Here is a 19,479-nt window from a genome sequence, read left to right as displayed (position 1 = left end):
GGGGGAGTCCTCTGTTTTTGTAGGCACTGCGTTGTCACAAGCACCACCTCCTTTTGGTTTGTTTGTCGCCTCTTGTCAGCTGTTGCCTGCTTGGTAGTTTGGCTTGTTGGAATCCCATGCTGGCTCCAAACAGGAGCAGTCGGAGCTATTTGACCTTGGCCAGCATTCCGGAGGCGACAGTTTGAGCACAAAGTGGGGTTTTGTGGGTTTGTGGTCGTTTCCCACGTTTGTTCGTTGGTGGCACCCGGTGTGAACCCCCCCGCCCCCACACCTTGTGGTTTTTGGGAACAGTCGTGGTGCCGTGTTACGTCCTCGCTAATTTACGTGGTGGTGATTGTTTTTTCACAGCAAATCTTCGGCGAACCGATGTCGAATTTGAGCCGGTGAACCCAGGACCAAAAGGCAAGCGCACCTTTGCCACCAGGCTATCCATTGCATTAATGGTGATGCCCTCTAACGCGGAAAGTCTCCAGTGAGACATAAGATGGCTGTGTCTGGGTGGGATCATGCGTTGGAATGTTTTGGTCAGTTCCTTTAATGTAGGAAGACTCATGAGCAGTTGGAGCACTCGCAATTCATATTAGGGGATAATGCTCAAAGCTGCAGACGTGGATTTAAGAATCTCCTTTATGCTTTATCATCTTTTAAATGATCTGCTATCCAAGAACAGACCGGGCTCAAACTTGTTTTAACTTCCAGGAGAAACCCTGTGGTGCAACATTCAATCGTCACGTGATTGCTAGTCTGCTAATTGTTCGAACATACAAAATTAATGTACAGTCCTGCAAGGCTGAAACAATGAAAAAGTAAATATACGGGGTGTTTGGTTTTGCTGCGTTATGGTGCGCTGGTAAAGGTTGTGCCATGACTTGCGCATGGAACTAATTTCGTTGTAATGAAATTTGCGAATTGGATTTTTAAATCCGGACCCATTCACGTGCAAATTGTCCCGAGCCTCTAACGTGCGCATAGTTTCCTCCTGAGCACCGCCACTTTTGCGCCTTTTCCACGTTTTTATTTCATGTGGTGACGTAAAAAAAATAGAATCCCAACAGCGAGTGCTCCGGCACATCTCCTCTCCCAGAAAATCCCAGGCACTCGCACAAACGAGGCGGCGGCATTTGCGTCCCGAGTCCCAAGCGTTGAACTCTCCGCTGCATGGGATGTTTGAGGCTGCTCCCAAACCACCAAGCGCAATCCGCTGGCGCCTGTCGGCTTATTTGCACACTGCAAGGATCGGGCGCGAGTGCTCCCGCGAGTCACGTGTGAGGATTAGGGCTGATTGTGCACCGTTATCCCTAATTAGTTGTGGGTTCAGCCTTGAGTTGCTGAATGAGCATGTGGCTTTATCTAATAGGTTTAAGGTTAAGCCTCGCTTGGTGGGGGTGTGGGTGGGGGGGAGACATGAATAGGGTCGGGGGTTTTGAGTGACCGTCATGGGTCATCGTGCTCGGGTGAGCGTTTTTTTGTGCCAGGGCAGGAGGCAATGGTGATGTGTGGACATGAGTCTCCGCTTCGGTTCCAGCAGTGACGATCTGCCCCCACCCCCACCGCCCGTGAGGTTTACATGTATTTGAGGTTGTTCCCAGTGATCTATCGAGAGTAGGCAGTGGAGCCACACTGGGGCCGGAATGGCCCAGGCACTTGGCTATGAAGACGAGTGCAAGTCTCATTCCCTGCACTCGCCGCCCCATGCCAACTATGCTTCGCCACTGATCGGCCCATGGCTGATGAATCGGCAACAGGTGCCCTTGAGTGCTCTGCCCCAACTGTTTGGTGTCCTAAAGAATACAATTTTAGAATAATTTACAGCCAGTAATCGATCCATTACTCGATGAAGATCTCTGTTGACCTTGGCCAGTTTATTTGACTGCAATTCGTGCTGGTCAGTGCGGGTTAAATTTGAGGCATTTCTATAAGTCGTTGGCATAACTTTCCACCGAGATGGCTGGGACTCGAACCCAGGTTGGTTGGTTCATAGCGAGTGTTATTTAACCACTGCCACCGCGCCCCTCCTTTGGATGGCTGCAGTAGTTTGTAAGTTTTTTTGCAGTCTTGCAGCACCTGATGCGTAAAACCGCTGTGGGTTGGTAATCGTCAGGCCCGGAGCAGATGGTGGTGCCGTGTCTCCCCTGGCGATGGGCATCGGTGACCGTGTTTTTATGGGTTGAGTCTCGCCCCACTTTTAGTTTTCCTGTTACACGAATACCCCCATTCGACGTTTACCGGTGGGTTTTTTTATATCATCACCTTGATCAATACCGCAACCTGATTTGTGTCGCCTCCAACCCACGTCGCTGACGACATCGCCCCTCCTTTCTCGAATCCCCGTCCCCTCGGCCTCCTCCTCCCTTGTAGATGGTTTTGATATTCGTCTTCCATTCTTTTTCAGAACGCACCCCCGACGCAAGCCGTGGTTGTTACTGTCAGTGGCAGACCTGGGCCCTCTTCCTCCCCTTGGCTTGTTGGCCAATTCGTGGCGAGGGTGACTTGACCCACCCGCGAGTGACCCCTGGTGGCAACAAACTGTGGTGGTCTCGTTGGCATTCCGCATTGCACCAATGTACACGGTGTTGTCCACGATCAAAGCCGCTTCACGGCCCTATGCTTTGCGTTACAGGCACTGTTGCAATAATTCAAACGTAGCCGGCTCTTCTATCTACTGCTGGATGAAGAATCTCTCAATTGCGATCAATTTTGCGTGATACGCTGAAATCGATTGTTCTGCTAAAATATATTGAAATTTTCCACTTCTGCTGGAACTGCAGGATAGTTGTAAATTAAGTGTTGCTTTATATACGGTCTTTTGACTCTTTTCCTTACCCTTTCAGATTGCAATTGGTACATGCTGATGATGGGAAAGGTCCTGGATAATTGTGCGGGTCTCTACCCATTGTTTCTCCATTTTAGATTGTGCCGTGATCTCGTTGCTTACGCAGTTACGATCTTGATGCAGGCAGGTTTAATAACTTGCATAGCCCTGTCAATCCACTGCTGCCCATGCTGTCGGCCAATGAGGCTCGATTGGCCAACACAGGATATTGAGTTTGAAAACTGAGTTTACACCCCCATCTGAAGCAACACGGCATAGAGAAAGGAAGCCTTTCCCTGAATAATTATAATCGGTCCCATTTTTATTGAATTTGATGTTTCTGTTTTGTCCTATTCGAAGGCAAACCTTTGTGTAATATAGCTGAATTGGAGCATTGTGAAAGTTAGATTGCGACATCAGCCTGCTTCCTTGGCAGCCAAAACTACAAACCAGCTCGGTCTTCTAGATGAAGCCACTTTTTTTACTTTGTGCAAAGGCAGCCTGAAGCTGCTTTTGCAGTGACTGGCTTTTTTGAAGGTGGTATTTTTAAACTTGGATGTTTTGCCGAAGGGGCATCCATTAATGCAAGGAGCAATTTGCGTTATTTTGGTCCGATTCTCTGTCCTGCGCGGGGGGGTTGCGTCAACCCGTGCATGGATCTGACTCTGAGCTCGACGAATGTCGGGCCCGGGGCACAGGTTGTGTTCAGACTGTGACCACGAGGTGGTGCCCCCCCTATCGCCAGGTTTGTGCTGGTGACTCAACTGGGTTACTTGGGCACAGAGCTCCCTCTGCTGGCAATCCTGGATTCATATTCGCATTTCATCCGCCTGTGATATTTTTTTTTACAGTTTTTGAGGTGTAGCACGTTACTCGGTCTGGTCACCGATTTAACTACACGCAAAAACACCGTAGTTTCAATTTGTCACGTCATTTTGTTAACTTCCATGTCTGGGAATTGAAAAATGGTGTGACTGGAATGGAAAGTGCCCCTTGGTAGTAAAAGGGAACTTGAAGGGATTTCAATGGTATTTGCTGGATATCTGAAACATACCTTTCGCTCATCAAATTCCACCAGTATAAATAAATATTCATATTTCTACATTCCATGGGAAATTGTTGATAATACCACCTGCCATTCTTGCATTAAGTTTGCTTTTGGATTGTTTTTGTAATTGTGGTGCTCCAGCTGAGCTTGTTGTCCTCCTTTGGCTTTAAGCAAAGGGAAGTTTTTTCTGTAAGATGACATTGGCAACAATATATTCTGAAATTGGATGCACATTCTACCATGTTATTTTTCAAGATAATCTGGTAGATTTGATGCGCACCATAAGCAGCTTGTGCCGACTACGTTACAATGTGACTTTGCCCTGCACATCTGTGCACCACATTTTTTATTAACGACTGGATGTGGGAAATGTTGCGCAGTTATCCTCATGAAAGGGTCACGACTTATTGCGCTGTACGCAGTCCTGTCGCACTTCAGCCATGGTTATTCCTGAACTGAAATTTTATAAACGTTAGCGCTTTTGTGCTGATCTTTTATGAACGGGCTTTGATTAATGCTGACCTTAAATTCTTACCAGCTAAAACAATGTCCGTGGCATTCACAATAAAGAAATACAAATATTCCAAAACACTTAAAGTTCAATGTTGCTGACATCCTGGATTAAAAACTAGACGGGCTGATTGAACTGGATTTTCTACCGAAGAGTGCTGTTCTCCAACCTGGTCATCAATGAATGTTATTAAATTTCACCTCGGTATTATACAATATTTTAGAACCGTTAGAATGGTCACTTCTATCGTTAACATGATGGAGATCTGAGGTAGCTCTATGATATCCGCTTCTGTTGGCCGTTTGCCTGCGGACAAGGGGGTCATGCTGCTCTGAGCGAGTTCAGTTATTCCTCTTATGACATAATACGGATCGCACAATGGATACGGTTTATGGAAAAACATAAAGATTCTCTGCTGCTTGGCTGACAACAAAGTTTGGGCCCCAAGGAGACCTGGGCTTGAATTGCCCTGTAGGGAATGGGGGGGGGGGGGGGGGGGCGGCCTAGTGTTTTTCAGCAAGAAACCTACACAGCCGGCTGTGGCTTTAATTTTTTTCGTGTGCTTTATGGCGCACACTCGCATAAGTTTTGCCGTGCTCGAGTTTCCTGCTCCCCCCCCCCCCCCTGCTTGTTTGGCCAGGTTGCCGGGGAACGATGGCGTGCTCTCCTAATCGTGGTTTGTGCTCCCCGCCCGAGTAGTGCTAGGATGGCCATGGGCAGCGGCGGCAGCAGCAGAGACTCGTCGCACATTTCCACAGCATCTGTCTTGTGCCCCGTAGCCTGATGTATGATGGAGAGTGCACTTCTCGCCTGTCCATCCAAACCCATTTTAGGAGAAAATGAAATTGTAAAATGTCACGCTTGTTTTGCGATTTGAACTGCAGGTTTTTGCCATTGTGTTGGATACAAAATGACCATTCCTATAGTAGCTTCCAGCAGCATGTGGCTCGACATCGTAACACCATTCCAAACGACACGTGGCGCAACATGAACGCCCATCGGAAAGCTATGGTCTCAAGATTACATTATTATAGTTCTGGTGAGAATGTTCAAGATTTACGTTTTTTGGCATTAAAAAAAAAAGTTTGCTCTCACGGCTTTTGGTGTCGGAGGGGAAATTCAGTAAGTTACGGGGACTCCGGGATCGCTGGGAATGTGCGGTGTTTGTTTTTGGTGGCGGTGGTGGCTTCCCGCTCGTGGCGTGGTCTCTTTCCGCTGCTATTGTCCCCCACTCGCTGGGGATGGAGATTGCGGGGAGGGGGGGGGATGGTGGCATGGGCTCGGTGTGTACTTAAAGTTCACGGTGTTCCCGCGACGCCACTCGCTTCGAAGCAGTGATTTGTGTTTATTTATTAATCGTTTCCTTTGACAACTGCTGCCTGGTGATTTAATCACATTTGCTGGTTATCAACAGTCTGGTGCACAAGATTACCACATTGTGAAAACTCACTTGGATCAGATGGCTGGGAAAATGTACATGTGGATTTCAGTGGGTTTTAAACATTGTGGCATTTATTTCTCAGGATGTTTTTTTGCCAAATCTCTTCCATTCTGGGTGTTTTTAAAACGAAAAAAGCAGCATATTCTTAAAAAAACACTGTTTTAGTGACTGGCAACCGGTGATATTTCCCATTTTGGGTAAATCGTTGAGCGGCTCATTGGGACTTGAATATCTATTTCGTGCTTTGTGCAGTCGCCGAAACCAACGCCATTGTCGTAGCAGTTAGAAGCATTTGTTCACAGTTACGCTTGTTGGGTCTGCTCTCCTGATTTGGCTTTTTTTTTAGTGTGGAGGGGAGTTTGGGCGTGGGGGGGTTAAAATAAAAATTGGAAAAATCCAAGCGTCCAGTTTCCTGTTCTTGTTGCGCAACAACCTCTGGCATCCGCTTGGGCCACGCTCTCGAGGAAGCTGTTGCCGCTTTTTATTTCGGGACTGCTTTTCCGCTGCCGCTCGCGCGAGACGACGGAGTGCCGTCGTGCTCTGCGGGGGGAGCCTCCGCACAGTTCGAGGTCCGAGCGGTGGCGGCGGTGCCGCGTTTGACCCTTTTGGGAAGAGAGGCGCCTCTCGCTGTGGACTATGGCAGGTACGGCGGAGCGTTGGTGTGGTGGCGACGCGGTTCGCCCCTTGCGCTACCGGCCCTGGTGGCCCCGGGTGTTCAATCCTTTGACTGCGGGATTTTTATTTAATCGGTGACGAGTATCTGAACCATTCCTCCTGAACCCTTCCCAAGGTCGACTCGTCCATAGATTGAGAGGTACCTGGTGCAATGTGTAAGACGTCGGTGTTGGGGGGGAGGCATTTGGCCAGGTATGGCACTGGCCACGACACCCTCTCGTGTGTCGCACCAGCCCCTTTCTAAAGTAGGTGCTTGCAGCACACCGCCCCCACTTTAGCATCTGCGAGCCAAACGGGATGGATGTATGCTCTGTACGTGTGCCCTGCTGACAGACTCTTCAACTCGGTTCCCCCCTTACCCTTAAACAAATTGCCGCTGGGGTGTTGGCGTCCGGGAACGTCCCCCCCGTGAGTTCCACCGTGCGCGCGTCTCTTCCGATTGCAGAAGACGACGTGGACTTAGAGGCGCTGGTGAACGAGATGAGTATCTCGTCCCCGGCGGCAACGTTGGCGGCTGACGGGCCGACTACGTCGCAGCAGCACCGGGGCGAGGGGCGGGCGGCCGCCACGCAGGCGAGGCGCGGCCCTCCGGCGGGGTCGGCGCCCGGCTCCGGCACCTCGTCGCCCGTCCACGTGTCTCCCCGGCAGGGCCTCCGCCGCTCCCTACCCATGCACATCAAAGCATTCAGGTATGCCCTCGTGCACGTGTGTGTGTGTGTACGTATTTAGGGTCGTCTGTAACGCATGGGCCTGTTCTGTGACCACTTGTCAGGTAAGTCTTTTAAACTTCACTTGGCCTTGGAGAGCCTGGTGCAAATCTGTCTGTCGCTTGGTGGTGAGTCGGCTGTTGTGCGTGTGGTCTGAGCATGGGTACATGTAAGGTGGAGTGTAGGCACGTGTGTGTGTTGGGACCGTGACCCAGTCAATGGTGGATGGTCTTCTGCTTGAACAGTCGCCCAACTTGATTAGATTCCCATTCATGGCTTGCCTCAGTCTGTGCTGGCCACTCTCATGGCTTGACGTGAACTTGAGTACCTGGTGCTGTGTGAACGCGAGCACTGGGCAGATGTAGGCGTTTGGGTGGGATTCTGATCACACGCTCGGCTCGTGTCCCACGTCAGCCTTGACAGAAGTGCTTGTGAAGGCCGGGGGGGGGAGCGGGGCAGGTTGGTATGGTGGTTAATGCGCTGAGCTGCTGTCCTGGCAACCGGAGTTAATTTTCCAGCCGTGGCTATATCGTCCGTGCTACCTCCTCCCCACGCTGTCATGGCAGCCACCTGTTGATTTAGCTTTTAAGCAACATCAGCATGGGATGCTGGGCAGGCGTGGCTGCGAGTCGTCGCTACCACCACGCCCTCGTGCGACCGTGCCCACTTCGATGTTTGCACGCTAAAGGAGCTTGCCCCGACTGTCTATCAACCTAAATATTAGCGTTGCACACGCAGATGTGCGTGCACAAAGCAGGCAACTCTTAACTGTTCTTAGATGGGCAACATTTCACACATCAAAATAGCAATTAATAAAGGAGTAGTGTTTCTATTAATTCAAGTTATACTTTTGTAAAGATGTTATGAAATTTATTTTAAGTTGTCCATGGTGGCATTTTGAGCCCAGGACAAAATGGTCCCAAAATTAGTTCTTCCTAAACCTCTGGCCCTTGCCTTCATCAGAACTCTCTCTGCACTTGCTGCAACAAGTCTCCAACTAAATTGTAGCTGCACTTGTGTGTGGTGCTGCTTGCGTGTCTTGGTGACTCTGCAAACAGTAAAGCTTTTGACAGGGCCACGTTATCCTTGTGCCTCCCTCTGTGTAAAAAAAAAAAGGTTACACGCTTTGCATCTCGGGCGAGTGGCCCCGGTGCCTCGGCGTCCCTGCCAACGCTCATCAAGCAATACGCGTTATCTGTCTGGGTGGCGCGCTCGTGTTTCCCAGAACGCTACGTACAGATCTGGCTGGTTTTATTAATAGGTATATATCCTACCAACGGAACCATGTTAATGGCACCCAGTGCCCAACCACACAGGAGAGATGCCTGTGCTGCATTGGTGCGGGGAGTGCCTTATGGTGGAGTCGTAAATGTTTACTGACGTTTATCTTTAGAAGTAAATATATAAATGCCATCTAAAACAAGCTGGTTAAGCTGTTACATCAAAGGAAGCTTGCTTTTTTGTTGGGCAATTTGACCTCGCCACACAGGTGTGTGAGCGCGTGCTGTACCGGCCTTCATTAGGTGCTCGCTAACGGCACTTGCCCCAAAAGTCTCTTCATGCTATATGGGAGATCTTTGTGGATACGGGACACGTGTGAACTCGGACCCATGCCTTCGCGTTTTTATCGTGCCGGTATGCAGCGTCGTTTATAACATAACCATCTCAACTTTTTGTTATATAAACGATTTCTTTGCACTCAACTGGGGGGAGGGGGGGGGGGCCACTGCGTGTTTGAACCCGTACCTCGAGTTGCACCGTCTGTATACCCGTCGTGGTGAGCCCGCCGTGGCATGTGCGATCTTTATGTAAACTAATCGTAGCGTTATGTTTTGCCTGTTGTAAATCCACTTGGATGAATACTTTATCGTGTGTCACTTCTACAGTTTCCCCGCTGTGTGCGTGCGCGAGTACTCGTGTCTATCCACGGTGGCGAGTTTTGTAATTCCCTCGGGGGTTGGGGGTGTTCTGTTATGTTGTTACACCCTTGTGTACATCACTGAGTGCTTGTGTGTCTCCTGAAGTCAATCTCGCATGTACCTCCCAATGGGTTATATTGCCTTGTGTTCCCCTTTATGGATTGCTTTTTCTGTGCTAATAGCACCATGCATCTCCCTGGCAAACGATCTGCATAACGGGCTAAACGGGGCTTTCCATGTAACAAAATACCGATTGGGCTGCGCGAGCATGCGTCTAGTTTCATAACGGCGAGTGTCGCTGCAATCGCACGCAACGGTGTGTTCCACTTGGCAAATCCGATTGCGATGATGGGACTTCTGGCTTGCAAGAGGGTTCCGCTGGTGTGCATTGGCTTGCATGCTCGCGTGCAAAGCCTGTTACCTTTTTGTGGCAACGTCATGGCCTGAAAATAAGTAAAATGCCTGGAAATGACATTGGAGTTTACGTTTGTTATCATTGCCCCCTGCTATCAAAATGTAGCAGGCCCTCCTGAAAAACTTACAAAATAAGGCCCATTGAGCTTGTGTCGCTCCTTTTTTCCAGAAGCAGGATGGGCACGAAAATTATAGCTAAACGAAGAGGCTTATTTGGAAATGTATAGCAGCCAAATACTCTAAACGCGTGATGTTGATTCTAAAATGTGGAGGGGTGGAAAAGCTGGAGGACCTGGAAAGAAATCCCCGGGGAGAACTTGTACTCAAAATACAAGCCAGGTCCCCTAAGACATGGTGGTGGGGGGGGGGTTCTTTCCTGGTTTGGCAAACTTAGTAATAACATCAGAGGCAGTCTACTAAGGTTGGTGTTCATCGTCATGGTGTGGGTTCTTGAGCAAATTCATAAATGGCCGTCAGTCCCTGGTGCTTGGGCAGAATCCCTGAATGGTGCTCGTTTTCCTGTACCCCCCCATTCTCTCCCGCAGGCTCCTGCAGCAGGAGGACCGGCAGAGCTCCTCGCTGCCGGCGATCCCCAACCCCTTCCCGGAGCTCGGCAGTCCGGGGGGTTCCCCGCTCCGTGACGGAGCCTTTCTGCCGGAGGATCAGAGCAACAAGAAGGCGAGTTGTGACCCCGCAAACGCACGCCTCGCTTGAACGGTGCACCGCTGCGGGTTTTGCCGCACTGCGTGCCGGTGTTGTACACCACGCGGTCGGGCATTGCAGTGCGTCCGCAGGTCCATCGAGCAAGGGGAAGGCCTAAAAGTAATCCACGAACTCAGACTCGGATATCTCACTTGTCAGTACCACCCAGAGGTGGGGCAACATTCGTGGTTAAAATTTATTTTTGGCCAATTATGGTCATTTTGATGTGGCCGTTAATCAAATGAATCCATTGCGGTCACCGTTTTTAATACGTTTTTGCTGCTGCTGCTATTAGACCCAGATGTTCGAAGTCAATGCAGATTATGGGCGTAGCATTTGTGTGGAGCGGTAGCTGTCCTTTGAAGACATTGGCGATGTGGTGCCATTGATGACGTTGGCCATGATCTGGAATGGCATCATCTACGTGTGGTGCACTCAGCCCGGTTTTAAAGAAAATGTTAGTGTGTGTAATATATATAATCCAGTAGGGAAATGTTGGAAACCTAAAGTAAAAAAAAAAAATCACACGCAGTCTTGTGAAGTGTTGGGCCACCAAGAAGGCCACCACCATGGCATGCAACCCAAACCTAATGGACCGCATCTTAAACTACCGTAGTCTGTCCTCCAACGGAGAAGAGCACAACTACACGGACTCTCTTAGCTCCTGGACACATCGCTGCTGCCACCACCATGCGCAGTAACAGAATGGCGTTGAGCGTAGCGAGTTGGGAAAACGAAACGGCGCATGCACCGTTCCTGCCGCTGGTGGCCATTTTTAAACTTTGAGCACCGATTGACAAACCCTGCTGCATCTTACCCCCCCCCCCCCCCCCCCGGTCTGGCACGTTGGCTGTTATCGTGCAATAAATTATGTCAATGCCCATTGACGATTACAATCTGTCAACATCAAGCTAAACGGCCTAGGTCTAACAAGAGACGTGGAAAGGAGAGAGATGAAATAAAACCCGAGGTGCTTTTTGAAACGATGCCAAGTCAAATGTGCGGTACAAAATATTAACCCTTTAATCGGCGCGCGGTACCGTTACTGTTTTCATAGCCATGTTTAAACATTTTTACTAAGATGCCCTTTGTACGCGCTCGGCCATCTTGTCAATCCACTGCTGGACGACGGCCCTTCCTCCGCACCGTGTCGTTCACGAGGGCTGCCCCTTTGCCACCCTGGTCTGTGCGCGTTGGCAAAGGTCGGCGGGGGAAGCGTACAAGTACTGTACAACAATACATTTTGCCGTGCTACCCTCTGCTTGCCCACCTTGTCGCGACGCAGCCCAATAGGACCTGTTGTGCATCGCTGTCACCTAGCGAAGCACCAAGCCAAACTCAACTTTGCTTAGTCTGTGAATTCTGACTTATTTGCGTGCATTCAAAATGATTTTGGGCAAAGGAGGAAGATGTCTCCAATGTACATTTTCCATCCCCCCCACTGCACTATTTGCTTATTTTTAGGTGGGCTAAATGATGTGGCTCTCACATTAATTATTTGCAGGCAATTCTGTAATTGCCCCCTTTTGTAGGCGGTTATCATTTCTGGGAAATTGTGCACAAGCACCACCGATGGGAAAATATTGTACGAGTGTTAACCCAAAAATGTCACTTTGCGTTTGAAAGGTTGGTCGCTTTCCATTCTTTGTGGCTATCGAAATAGCACTTGCCAAAAAAGTTTGGAATTGTACTAATTATTTTTGCGACCGCATTTTTCCTGCAATCGCTGGCATTTCCGATAAAACTCTTTAAATTTCTAGGCCTGCTGACGCATTTCGCGAGGCAGGATATTGTACCAAACGAGGGCCCCCCTTTGGACTGCGTGCCCTTATTAAAGTGCGCCACATCTGCTAAAGTTTTTACAGTTTATAAAAAAACCCGCTGTGGAGGAAATAATCTGTGCCGTGACGTTGGCACGTGACTCATGCTTTTCCCGGTACAAGCCCTTCCAGCAAGGCTCTAAATTGTCTTCCGCTTATAACCTTTCATGTGGCGCTTCCATTTCAACCACTGCCAAGGTTTGCGAGGCGGTGGGAGCAGGGGGAGGTGTGTGTGTGGGTGCTGCGTGACGTAGAATCACGCCGTGGTAGCGCGGATTCCTGGCAGCACGGGGACACGGACTGGAAGCAGCCGTTGCCATCTGGGAACACGTTTTTAAAGCGATACATTGAAAACACTTCTGCTGCGAACGCATGCGGGGAAATGCACGCTGCGGCGCGCTAATAGGTAACGCGTGGGTGCAATTGAGTTGTGCAACTTTTTGCCGCACACGCTTGCACTCTGAATGGAATGCTTAAAATGTTTTGATTGTGTGCCTTTTAATAGAACAGGACCAAAGGCGTTAATGTTAGAGGGGTGTTTTTTTTGCTCCCAGGTGAGAAACAATTCCTGAGGAATATTTTGGGAGGTCTGCCCCATCGTGCTGTTGCCAATCGACCAAATCGTTAATTCGCGACCTTTTTTATGTGCGGAACCACAACGGTTTAGACAAAAGCTAATGCAGTAAAATATTTTGAAATGGAGGCTGCATCTGTGGGCAGTGCAAAGAAAATCCTTCGTTGTAGCATACTGATCCCACGTCTATGTTCCCAGTCTTCACTACCCCGCTCGGACCTGCATGAAGTTTTATCAAAACTACCTCTGTCCGTCGGCATGGGTTGGGGGTGGTAATTGTGTAAGTTGTAAAGAAAATTGGGTTTCAAAAGAACTTGTGATTTTGTCGTGAACGGGAGATAGTTTTGGCGTTGTGATTTTATAGGTGCCAATTGCTGTCTCGCTCGACCTTCTGCAGATTCGCAACAAATTGCATGAAGAGCGCGGAAACCTTCCATGTGAAAACTACTCGCCCATGAGGCGCGTGCTCACTGCTTGATTTGTAGCTGTTGTAGATATTATGACTGGGAAACACTATCAGATTGAGCAGTGGTAAATGCCCAACCGTGCCTATCCAGTTTTTTTATTTTGACAGTGGGTTTTCGCAGCAGAAACCTGTCTGTTTGTAAATGGCAGTGGACCAATAACAGAATGGTTGCTTTTTTTGGGGTGGGAGGGGACAAAGGTGGTTTTTATTTGGCGCGCCCTTAACGTAGTCCATCGTGTGGTGCCTCATTCCATCTGGAGTGGCTTTTTGTACGCCGGACTAATCTACCCATGTGCGCATCCGCACACTCGCTGCTTATGCAGATGTGTGCTTGGATAACGCCGTGTTGGACGAAACCCACTTTGGATGGGTGCCCTCTGTTCCAGAGGACATTGTCCAGGCCGTGGTTCATTTCGGAGTGCAGGGAGCGTGACGTGCGCGCACCGAGGTGTATGCCAACACTCTGAACGTTCGAGAAATACCTTCATAGTTGGGGGGCGGGGGGGGGGAGGCATGGTGCAGGGCAGCAGAGACCTTGTGGCATTCTTTTGCTTTTTGTCTTTTCCGGCATCACTTCAAGAGATGAAGTGTTCAGTCACAGCTGTTGTAGAGCACAAACCTGTGCTGAAGAGCCTGCGGAAGCAGACTTCGCCAAACTACTTCTGAGATCCCGTCAAGAGATTTCTTTTATCCACGTTTTGACACTCGAACAAAGCTTGATCATGGGTGGCTGAAATGTGGATATAGATCCAGGATCTCGGTTGTGCAACTGTCTTTGACCCTTGTGCTATGTGGATGTGGTAATTAAAAAAATATATAATGTAATGGATTGTCTTGGAGTGGGAGTTGCCTGTGATTGCCCCCCCACCCCAGAACCTATGTAGATGCCACACATGAATAGCATGTTGGATCCTACTTGCTGTGTACTGTGGACTCGAGGCTCCGTCTTATCTTGGAGTGGAATATGCCCAGGGCTTTGAGCCACATTTGAGACTTTCGATTTTTGGGAACTTGGATGATCTCAAGCTGCCTTTTTTATTGTTACTTTTGCATGATCCCTCTGGTTTTAGCGGCATTATGTGCCATGTTGGCGACGACGATGCCTAATTGTTGTTTTTGTGTACTTGTCTTGTTTGGCCAAATTTGTTACAGCAAAAATGAGTTTCTAGTGGGTGGTAGATTTTTGTTTGCAGTTTTTTTTATTTTGACTCCTAGATGCAACGTCCACTTCCTTTTGAAAAATAATCGCTGTTTCTCCTGACGTGTGCCGCTCAGCAGCCCAGTTTGCTAAAGTGCATAGCATAGGCAATCGGTGGCTTTTAAGGCTCCAAGAAACAGGCAACATTTAATCAAGCTACGTTTTATCAGTGGTGAAGGGGAAAACAAATAATATGCAAGGTTATGTGATACTAAATCGCCAAGTTGGCATGAATAAGAAAAATCCCACACGCACGCTAAGTTTATATTTATGCCTTTCTTGCCCTAGGCAGGGGAGTCTGAGGGCTGGCTGAAGTCCATCTGAGAAAATCACGTCCTCTAATTCTTCCCCCTCCAAAAGAATGTCAAGATAAGCCCCAGCATTTCGGGGTTGGATATTTCACATGTGCCTTGCGATATTTGTTTTATCAACATCAAGGCCAAGGTTACATGTGGTGATGGCAGGGAGCTGAGGGGAGGGTGTAAAACATTTTGGGTCGTGGGCTGCGGTTAAAAAAGCATGTTTTTATTTTCTCCACTCCAGGTTCTTTTAGTCGCACACAGGGCAGGACATGAGGGTGGGGGGGGGGGGGGGGGGGGGAGGAAAAAAAACAAGAAAAGTAGCCTGGGCGTATTTTTTGTAAAACATTTTCTTTGGCAAAGGGGGGAAATTATAATCTTCTCGCTCAGAATGGCCTGTTTTGCCATATGAAATAATGTGATGCAAACCTACACCCCGACCCTATTTTTAAGAGTACCCACACTGTGCTTAATGACTTGCTACTGTATGAGAGTCGTCCACTGGGGTAAAGCTACCGAGGACTGGCGTGGTCTTGGCAGGGCCGGCCGCCCATTGGGCCTGCAGGTCCCTGCCTCTTGTGTCCAGTGTTGACCTGTCCGCGGTTCTCTTGCATGGAGCTGTGCGGCGAGGGTCTATCAGCCACGTGGCCAATCTTCCGCAGCCTTAAACATGAGCCGTGTGCATGGGAACATCCCCCCCCCCCCCCCCCCCCCCCCCCCCAGCGTTGTTAAACATCGAGCACGTACTTCTAAATAATTGCTGGCTTTTGTTTTCAATAATACAATATGAAGGACGTACGACTGTTTGTTCTCTCTTGCCCATGTATAGTCTAATAAGTTTATGTTGTTCTTCCGTATGCCGGTGACGTGTGACCACGTATCGCAAAAAGGTCGACATTTTTTTACGAGTTTCCTGCCGGCCACTAAAGTGCAACAATGCCGCCTTGTTTGCTACCTCCGGTGGTAGTGGGTGGCGTTGGCTGCCGGGTTTGGAGCAGGAATGCCTGTGCGTGCGTTTGTGCGCGCCGTGTATTTAGGCGAGCGCACGCGGTGCTTGCACGACCCCCACAAAAGTCTCGACGCGTGGCCTTTAAAGTGTCGACTTGTTTTCTTTTTAAGTCGACGTGTCCAAAAACTGGTCCTTTTTTTTTACACGACGATGATAAAAATTGAGGTCACTTAATAAACAGCTGCTGATGAAGTTTAACAATGTATTGGTGGCTTCATGCCACATGGGTACAATGGCGTGTTTCGTGGCTTGAGTAACGCTGCCTTATTTTGTATCGGAGGCTGTGCATTTAAAATATCCATTAGCCATGGGCCTTGGTGATTTTTAACCGTGCTTTATAAAAAAAATATTTACTTTATGCATGCGTTTTTGGTTTAATTATTAGCAGATCCTAACTTTGCAAGGGTCATTAATTGCCTCTGCCAGCATGTCCACAAAGAAATCGCGTTCGAGGCAACTGAGAACTGATGAATCCTTCTAGATCTACCCCCCCCCCCCCCCCCCCATTCTACGTAGAAGCTATTAATCCATTAACATTGCATGAAGTCTATGCGTGCTTTTGCATTTTATCCTGGCATATCTGGGCCGCACCAACAATTACCAGAGATTGTTGACTGCTGTAAAAATGGTGTCGAGTGGTGGCTGATGGAGATGTGGCGTGTGCTGTGTGCAACAGGCGCTTGGAAACTCAGAGTCCCATGGAGCTTCGAACACAGAAAAAATGGTAAGGTCGATCTTTTTGTTGTGTGTGCAGATGTGGTTTTTAATTTCCCCATTCGGCTAACACCAGACCTGTGGTAATGTTTTATTTTGTAGTTGCTTAATTGCAACTAACTGCAATCACTGATTTTTATTTCGGCTGATAATGTTGCTATACTTGTAACTAATTGCCCAAGTTCTGACCTTCTTTTATGGTGCTCAATTAAGAAGTGGCTTTGAACACGACTGGTAGTTTAACTGAGAAATCTCAACTCTGCTATATCTCGTACCAAAGTCTGATTCAACTTGAAACCCCGCACGGAAGTTGCTAAGGAGGCGGGAGCATTGTGCTGAAACCATGACGATTTTGGGGGCTTTTATCCAGGTGGTGGTTTTATCATTTAAACGGTGCCCGAGGTGAAGAGCTTTGATGCTCGTCTGGGTCACAACTGTAACATAAGATGTGTGTTCCTTGCACATGGCAGACCTTCCACTTCTGAGTTGAAATATAAATTTTAATGTCACGTGATTTTAAGCCTTTCTTTTTTGTCACGTAGTGGTGGTTGGTCAAGTGGCCTCTTCGTGCACTATTTTAAACCGAGTCGCATGTTGGAAACTGCTCTCATCTCTCTCCTAATGGGCCCTTTTTTCTAACATGCCATGAACTCTGCTGTGCTGGTTGTGAAATGAATTTTAGTTTTGTGACGAATTATAGTAAAAACTGATTTTAATATTTGTCGAGGGGGGAAAATATCAATTTGGCAGACAACCACCGCCTGGCTAATCTTGTTTTTACGGTGCACGCAAAGCGTAGCAACTATTTTAGACTTCCTCCCCGTGCTCCATTTCCCCGGATGTTTTACGTTTCCATATTTACTAATCTTCGCCGCTAGCAAGCGCTCAAAGCCATTGCACAATTGCATTCCCCTGGTAATGGATAAATGCTGGAAACTTGGGAGCACTGGGGTTGAGAAAGATTCGGTTTTTAGGGGGGGGGGGGAGAAGCTGCAACTCGCTCATGACTTTGGCAGCAGATGCCCCCCATCTTGTACATCTGTGTAAATGACTGGAAAGCTCAATTCTTTTAAAGTTTAAAAATAGATCCATGTGTGATCGTCATCCCCCACTGGCTTTTGAACAACGGAGCTCTGGTGTGGTGCATGAAGCGACTCATGGTGGGAGTCGGACTGGCTGCAGAAATTCCCCCCCCCCCCCGCCATCTCCCTGTGTGATGTTGTCTTTATACTTTTTTTCTGCACACTCCCCTACACATGATGCTTTCTTATTGCACGCCAGTTAAAATTGCTATCTTAGTTGGTCTACATGGTGTAACGTGGACAACGGGTTTCCTCCAAAACCAGGCGTAATGTACGGTGGTGTTGACGGTGACTCGCATGGCGTGCACAGTGTCGCGTGTGCATGAGTTACACAAGTCACCGCAGCACGCTGCTTTTTAATTTAACACTTAAAGACATTGGGCTGACATTGCCCGTGGCGCTAGTTTGGAGTGGCAGCCTTCCAGTGCAGTAAAATGCTCGGTGTAATTAAAACTGTTTTGCCTTCGCGGCTGTTGATGAACCAGTTTTATTCCAACGCCGCACGCGAGGCTGGTAAATACTTGCGTACAAATACCGAGGGCTGGAGCAGCTACAATGAATGACGGCAAAATCCGAGCTCGACCACCGCACGCTAAAAACTTAGTCCGGCCTGCCCGTCCCTCGGTTGAGGGGGGGGGGGGGGGCTGCTGTCGGGCGATGTTTTGAAGCTGCGGCTATTTTGTTGGCGAACGCGAGGGTCGTGAGAAATTGTAACTGCTTGTTGCGGTCGCTGTGTGGCGGAGGTTTAATCCGCTATGCCCAGGTCTGTCCCGTAGCCTCCTGCCAGCGAGCCAAGTGCACCTAGCCTGGCGCGAAGTTTGACGTTATCGGCACGTGGCGGTTCGTCGTGGTGTAATGGCACTCGCACGCTGCGCTACAAATTTCCGCGGCTTCGATTCGCTTCCGGCGAGTGTCGGTAGCCGGTGGTATTGAAAGTTTTTTGAGTCGTCCCTCGGTTGACTTTGGGGGAGGAGGTGGGGGACGTGACTGGGAATCTTGTTGGCTACAGAGCACCCTACTGCGTGCTCTCCCTTGGATGTAATGGCTGTTTGCTAGGAGCACTTGTGCCAGCTGTGGTACATGGAGATATGACAGTGTGCGTGTCTTTGCTCTGTACTTGCAGTTCTAAGAATCCTTGGTGGGGGTGGGGTGGGGGAGTAATCCGTGATTCATGGCCTCGGCTCTCTTGGAGCTCTGAAGGACCAAATGAAGGTTGTGTCAAACGCAAACCTAATTCAAGACTCGTCAGCTTAAGAACAAAGCACGCATAGATTTCGACAAGGTGACTTGATAATCTACACCCCCCCCCCCTCTCTCTCGCGCCGTGTGATTTGCTGAGGGGGTCACAATTCAACTCTGCAATCTTTTCTTGGCGTGACTACGTGGATCCCAAGAACTTGCGGTGTACAATGTGAACAGATCAAACGGTCATTGATCTCACACGCAGTTGGATGCCTGGTATTGAGTGGACAAAAACATAACTCTTAATAGATTTTTCTACATCCGATTTCGGAACCTCTATTGCATAGACTTTTGTGCCGCAATACTTTATTTTTCTTTGGTTCTACCCCCAAATCTTTGTCAGTCTTTCTTCGGACTGCAGGAAACCGATTTTGATGTACGAAGCAGCTTCTCAGATCGTGTAATGGACGTGTCGCCAAGTTGCAACCGCAACCCCCACGTTGTTTGGCATAATTCTGAGCGTTATTGTTCCATGCCGGAGTGTCCTGTCCTGAATTGATTGGTTCTCTTCCTGGAAAAGACTCGTTGTGCTGAACGGCGCCGCGACTTGAACACTCGCACATGGGAGGAGAGCGCCAGCCGGCAGCTCTCTCGCTCGCTGCCCGGCGGCGCTGTGCGCACCCTCCCCTCGGTGACGCGCCGCGGGACGATACGGAGTGCTCGGTGGAACCGTCGCAAAGGTGGTGTCCGTGGGGGCGTAGTTTAGGTGACAATTATCTCCAAAGGCTGTGTTACCTTGTTTGACACCGGGGTCTACACGCGTTTGTAAAGCCTGGTGAAAGAGGTTTTTGGGGTGCAATGAGTTTGAATGACGTCATTTTGAGTGGTTTAGCTGCTCACGTGCAC

The 19,479-nt window shown here is 49.0% G+C and overlaps 1 protein-coding gene across 2 annotated transcripts in view; it reads left to right on the top strand.

Moving 5' to 3' along the window:
* The window catches only part of LOC133349638 (growth factor receptor-bound protein 14-like), an 86,463-nt gene that overhangs the window by 24,651 nt on the left and 42,333 nt on the right, over nucleotides 1-19,479 (top strand). The window contains exons 1-4 of one of the 2 annotated variants that reach the window (XM_061563237.1): nucleotides 6,199-6,455; nucleotides 6,933-7,176; nucleotides 10,073-10,205; nucleotides 16,272-16,319. In XM_061563237.1, the coding sequence (XP_061419221.1) occupies nucleotides 6,449-6,455; nucleotides 6,933-7,176; nucleotides 10,073-10,205; nucleotides 16,272-16,319 (432 nt within the window). In that variant the 5' untranslated portion in view covers nucleotides 6,199-6,448. Of the gene's footprint in view, nucleotides 1-6,198; nucleotides 6,456-6,932; nucleotides 7,177-10,072; nucleotides 10,206-16,271; nucleotides 16,320-19,479 lie in introns of those variants that run through there. The other variant, XM_061563236.1, reaches the window with a different exon arrangement.

This window comes from Lethenteron reissneri, chromosome 31, assembly GCF_015708825.2.
Source record: "Lethenteron reissneri isolate LAM-NWPU_2019-01 chromosome 31, ASM1570882v1, whole genome shotgun sequence".
Taxonomy (NCBI): Eukaryota; Metazoa; Chordata; class Hyperoartia; order Petromyzontiformes; family Petromyzontidae; genus Lethenteron; species Lethenteron reissneri.
The sequence above is the reverse complement of the archived record's forward strand: the minus strand, read 5'-3'. Positions and strand labels throughout refer to the sequence as shown.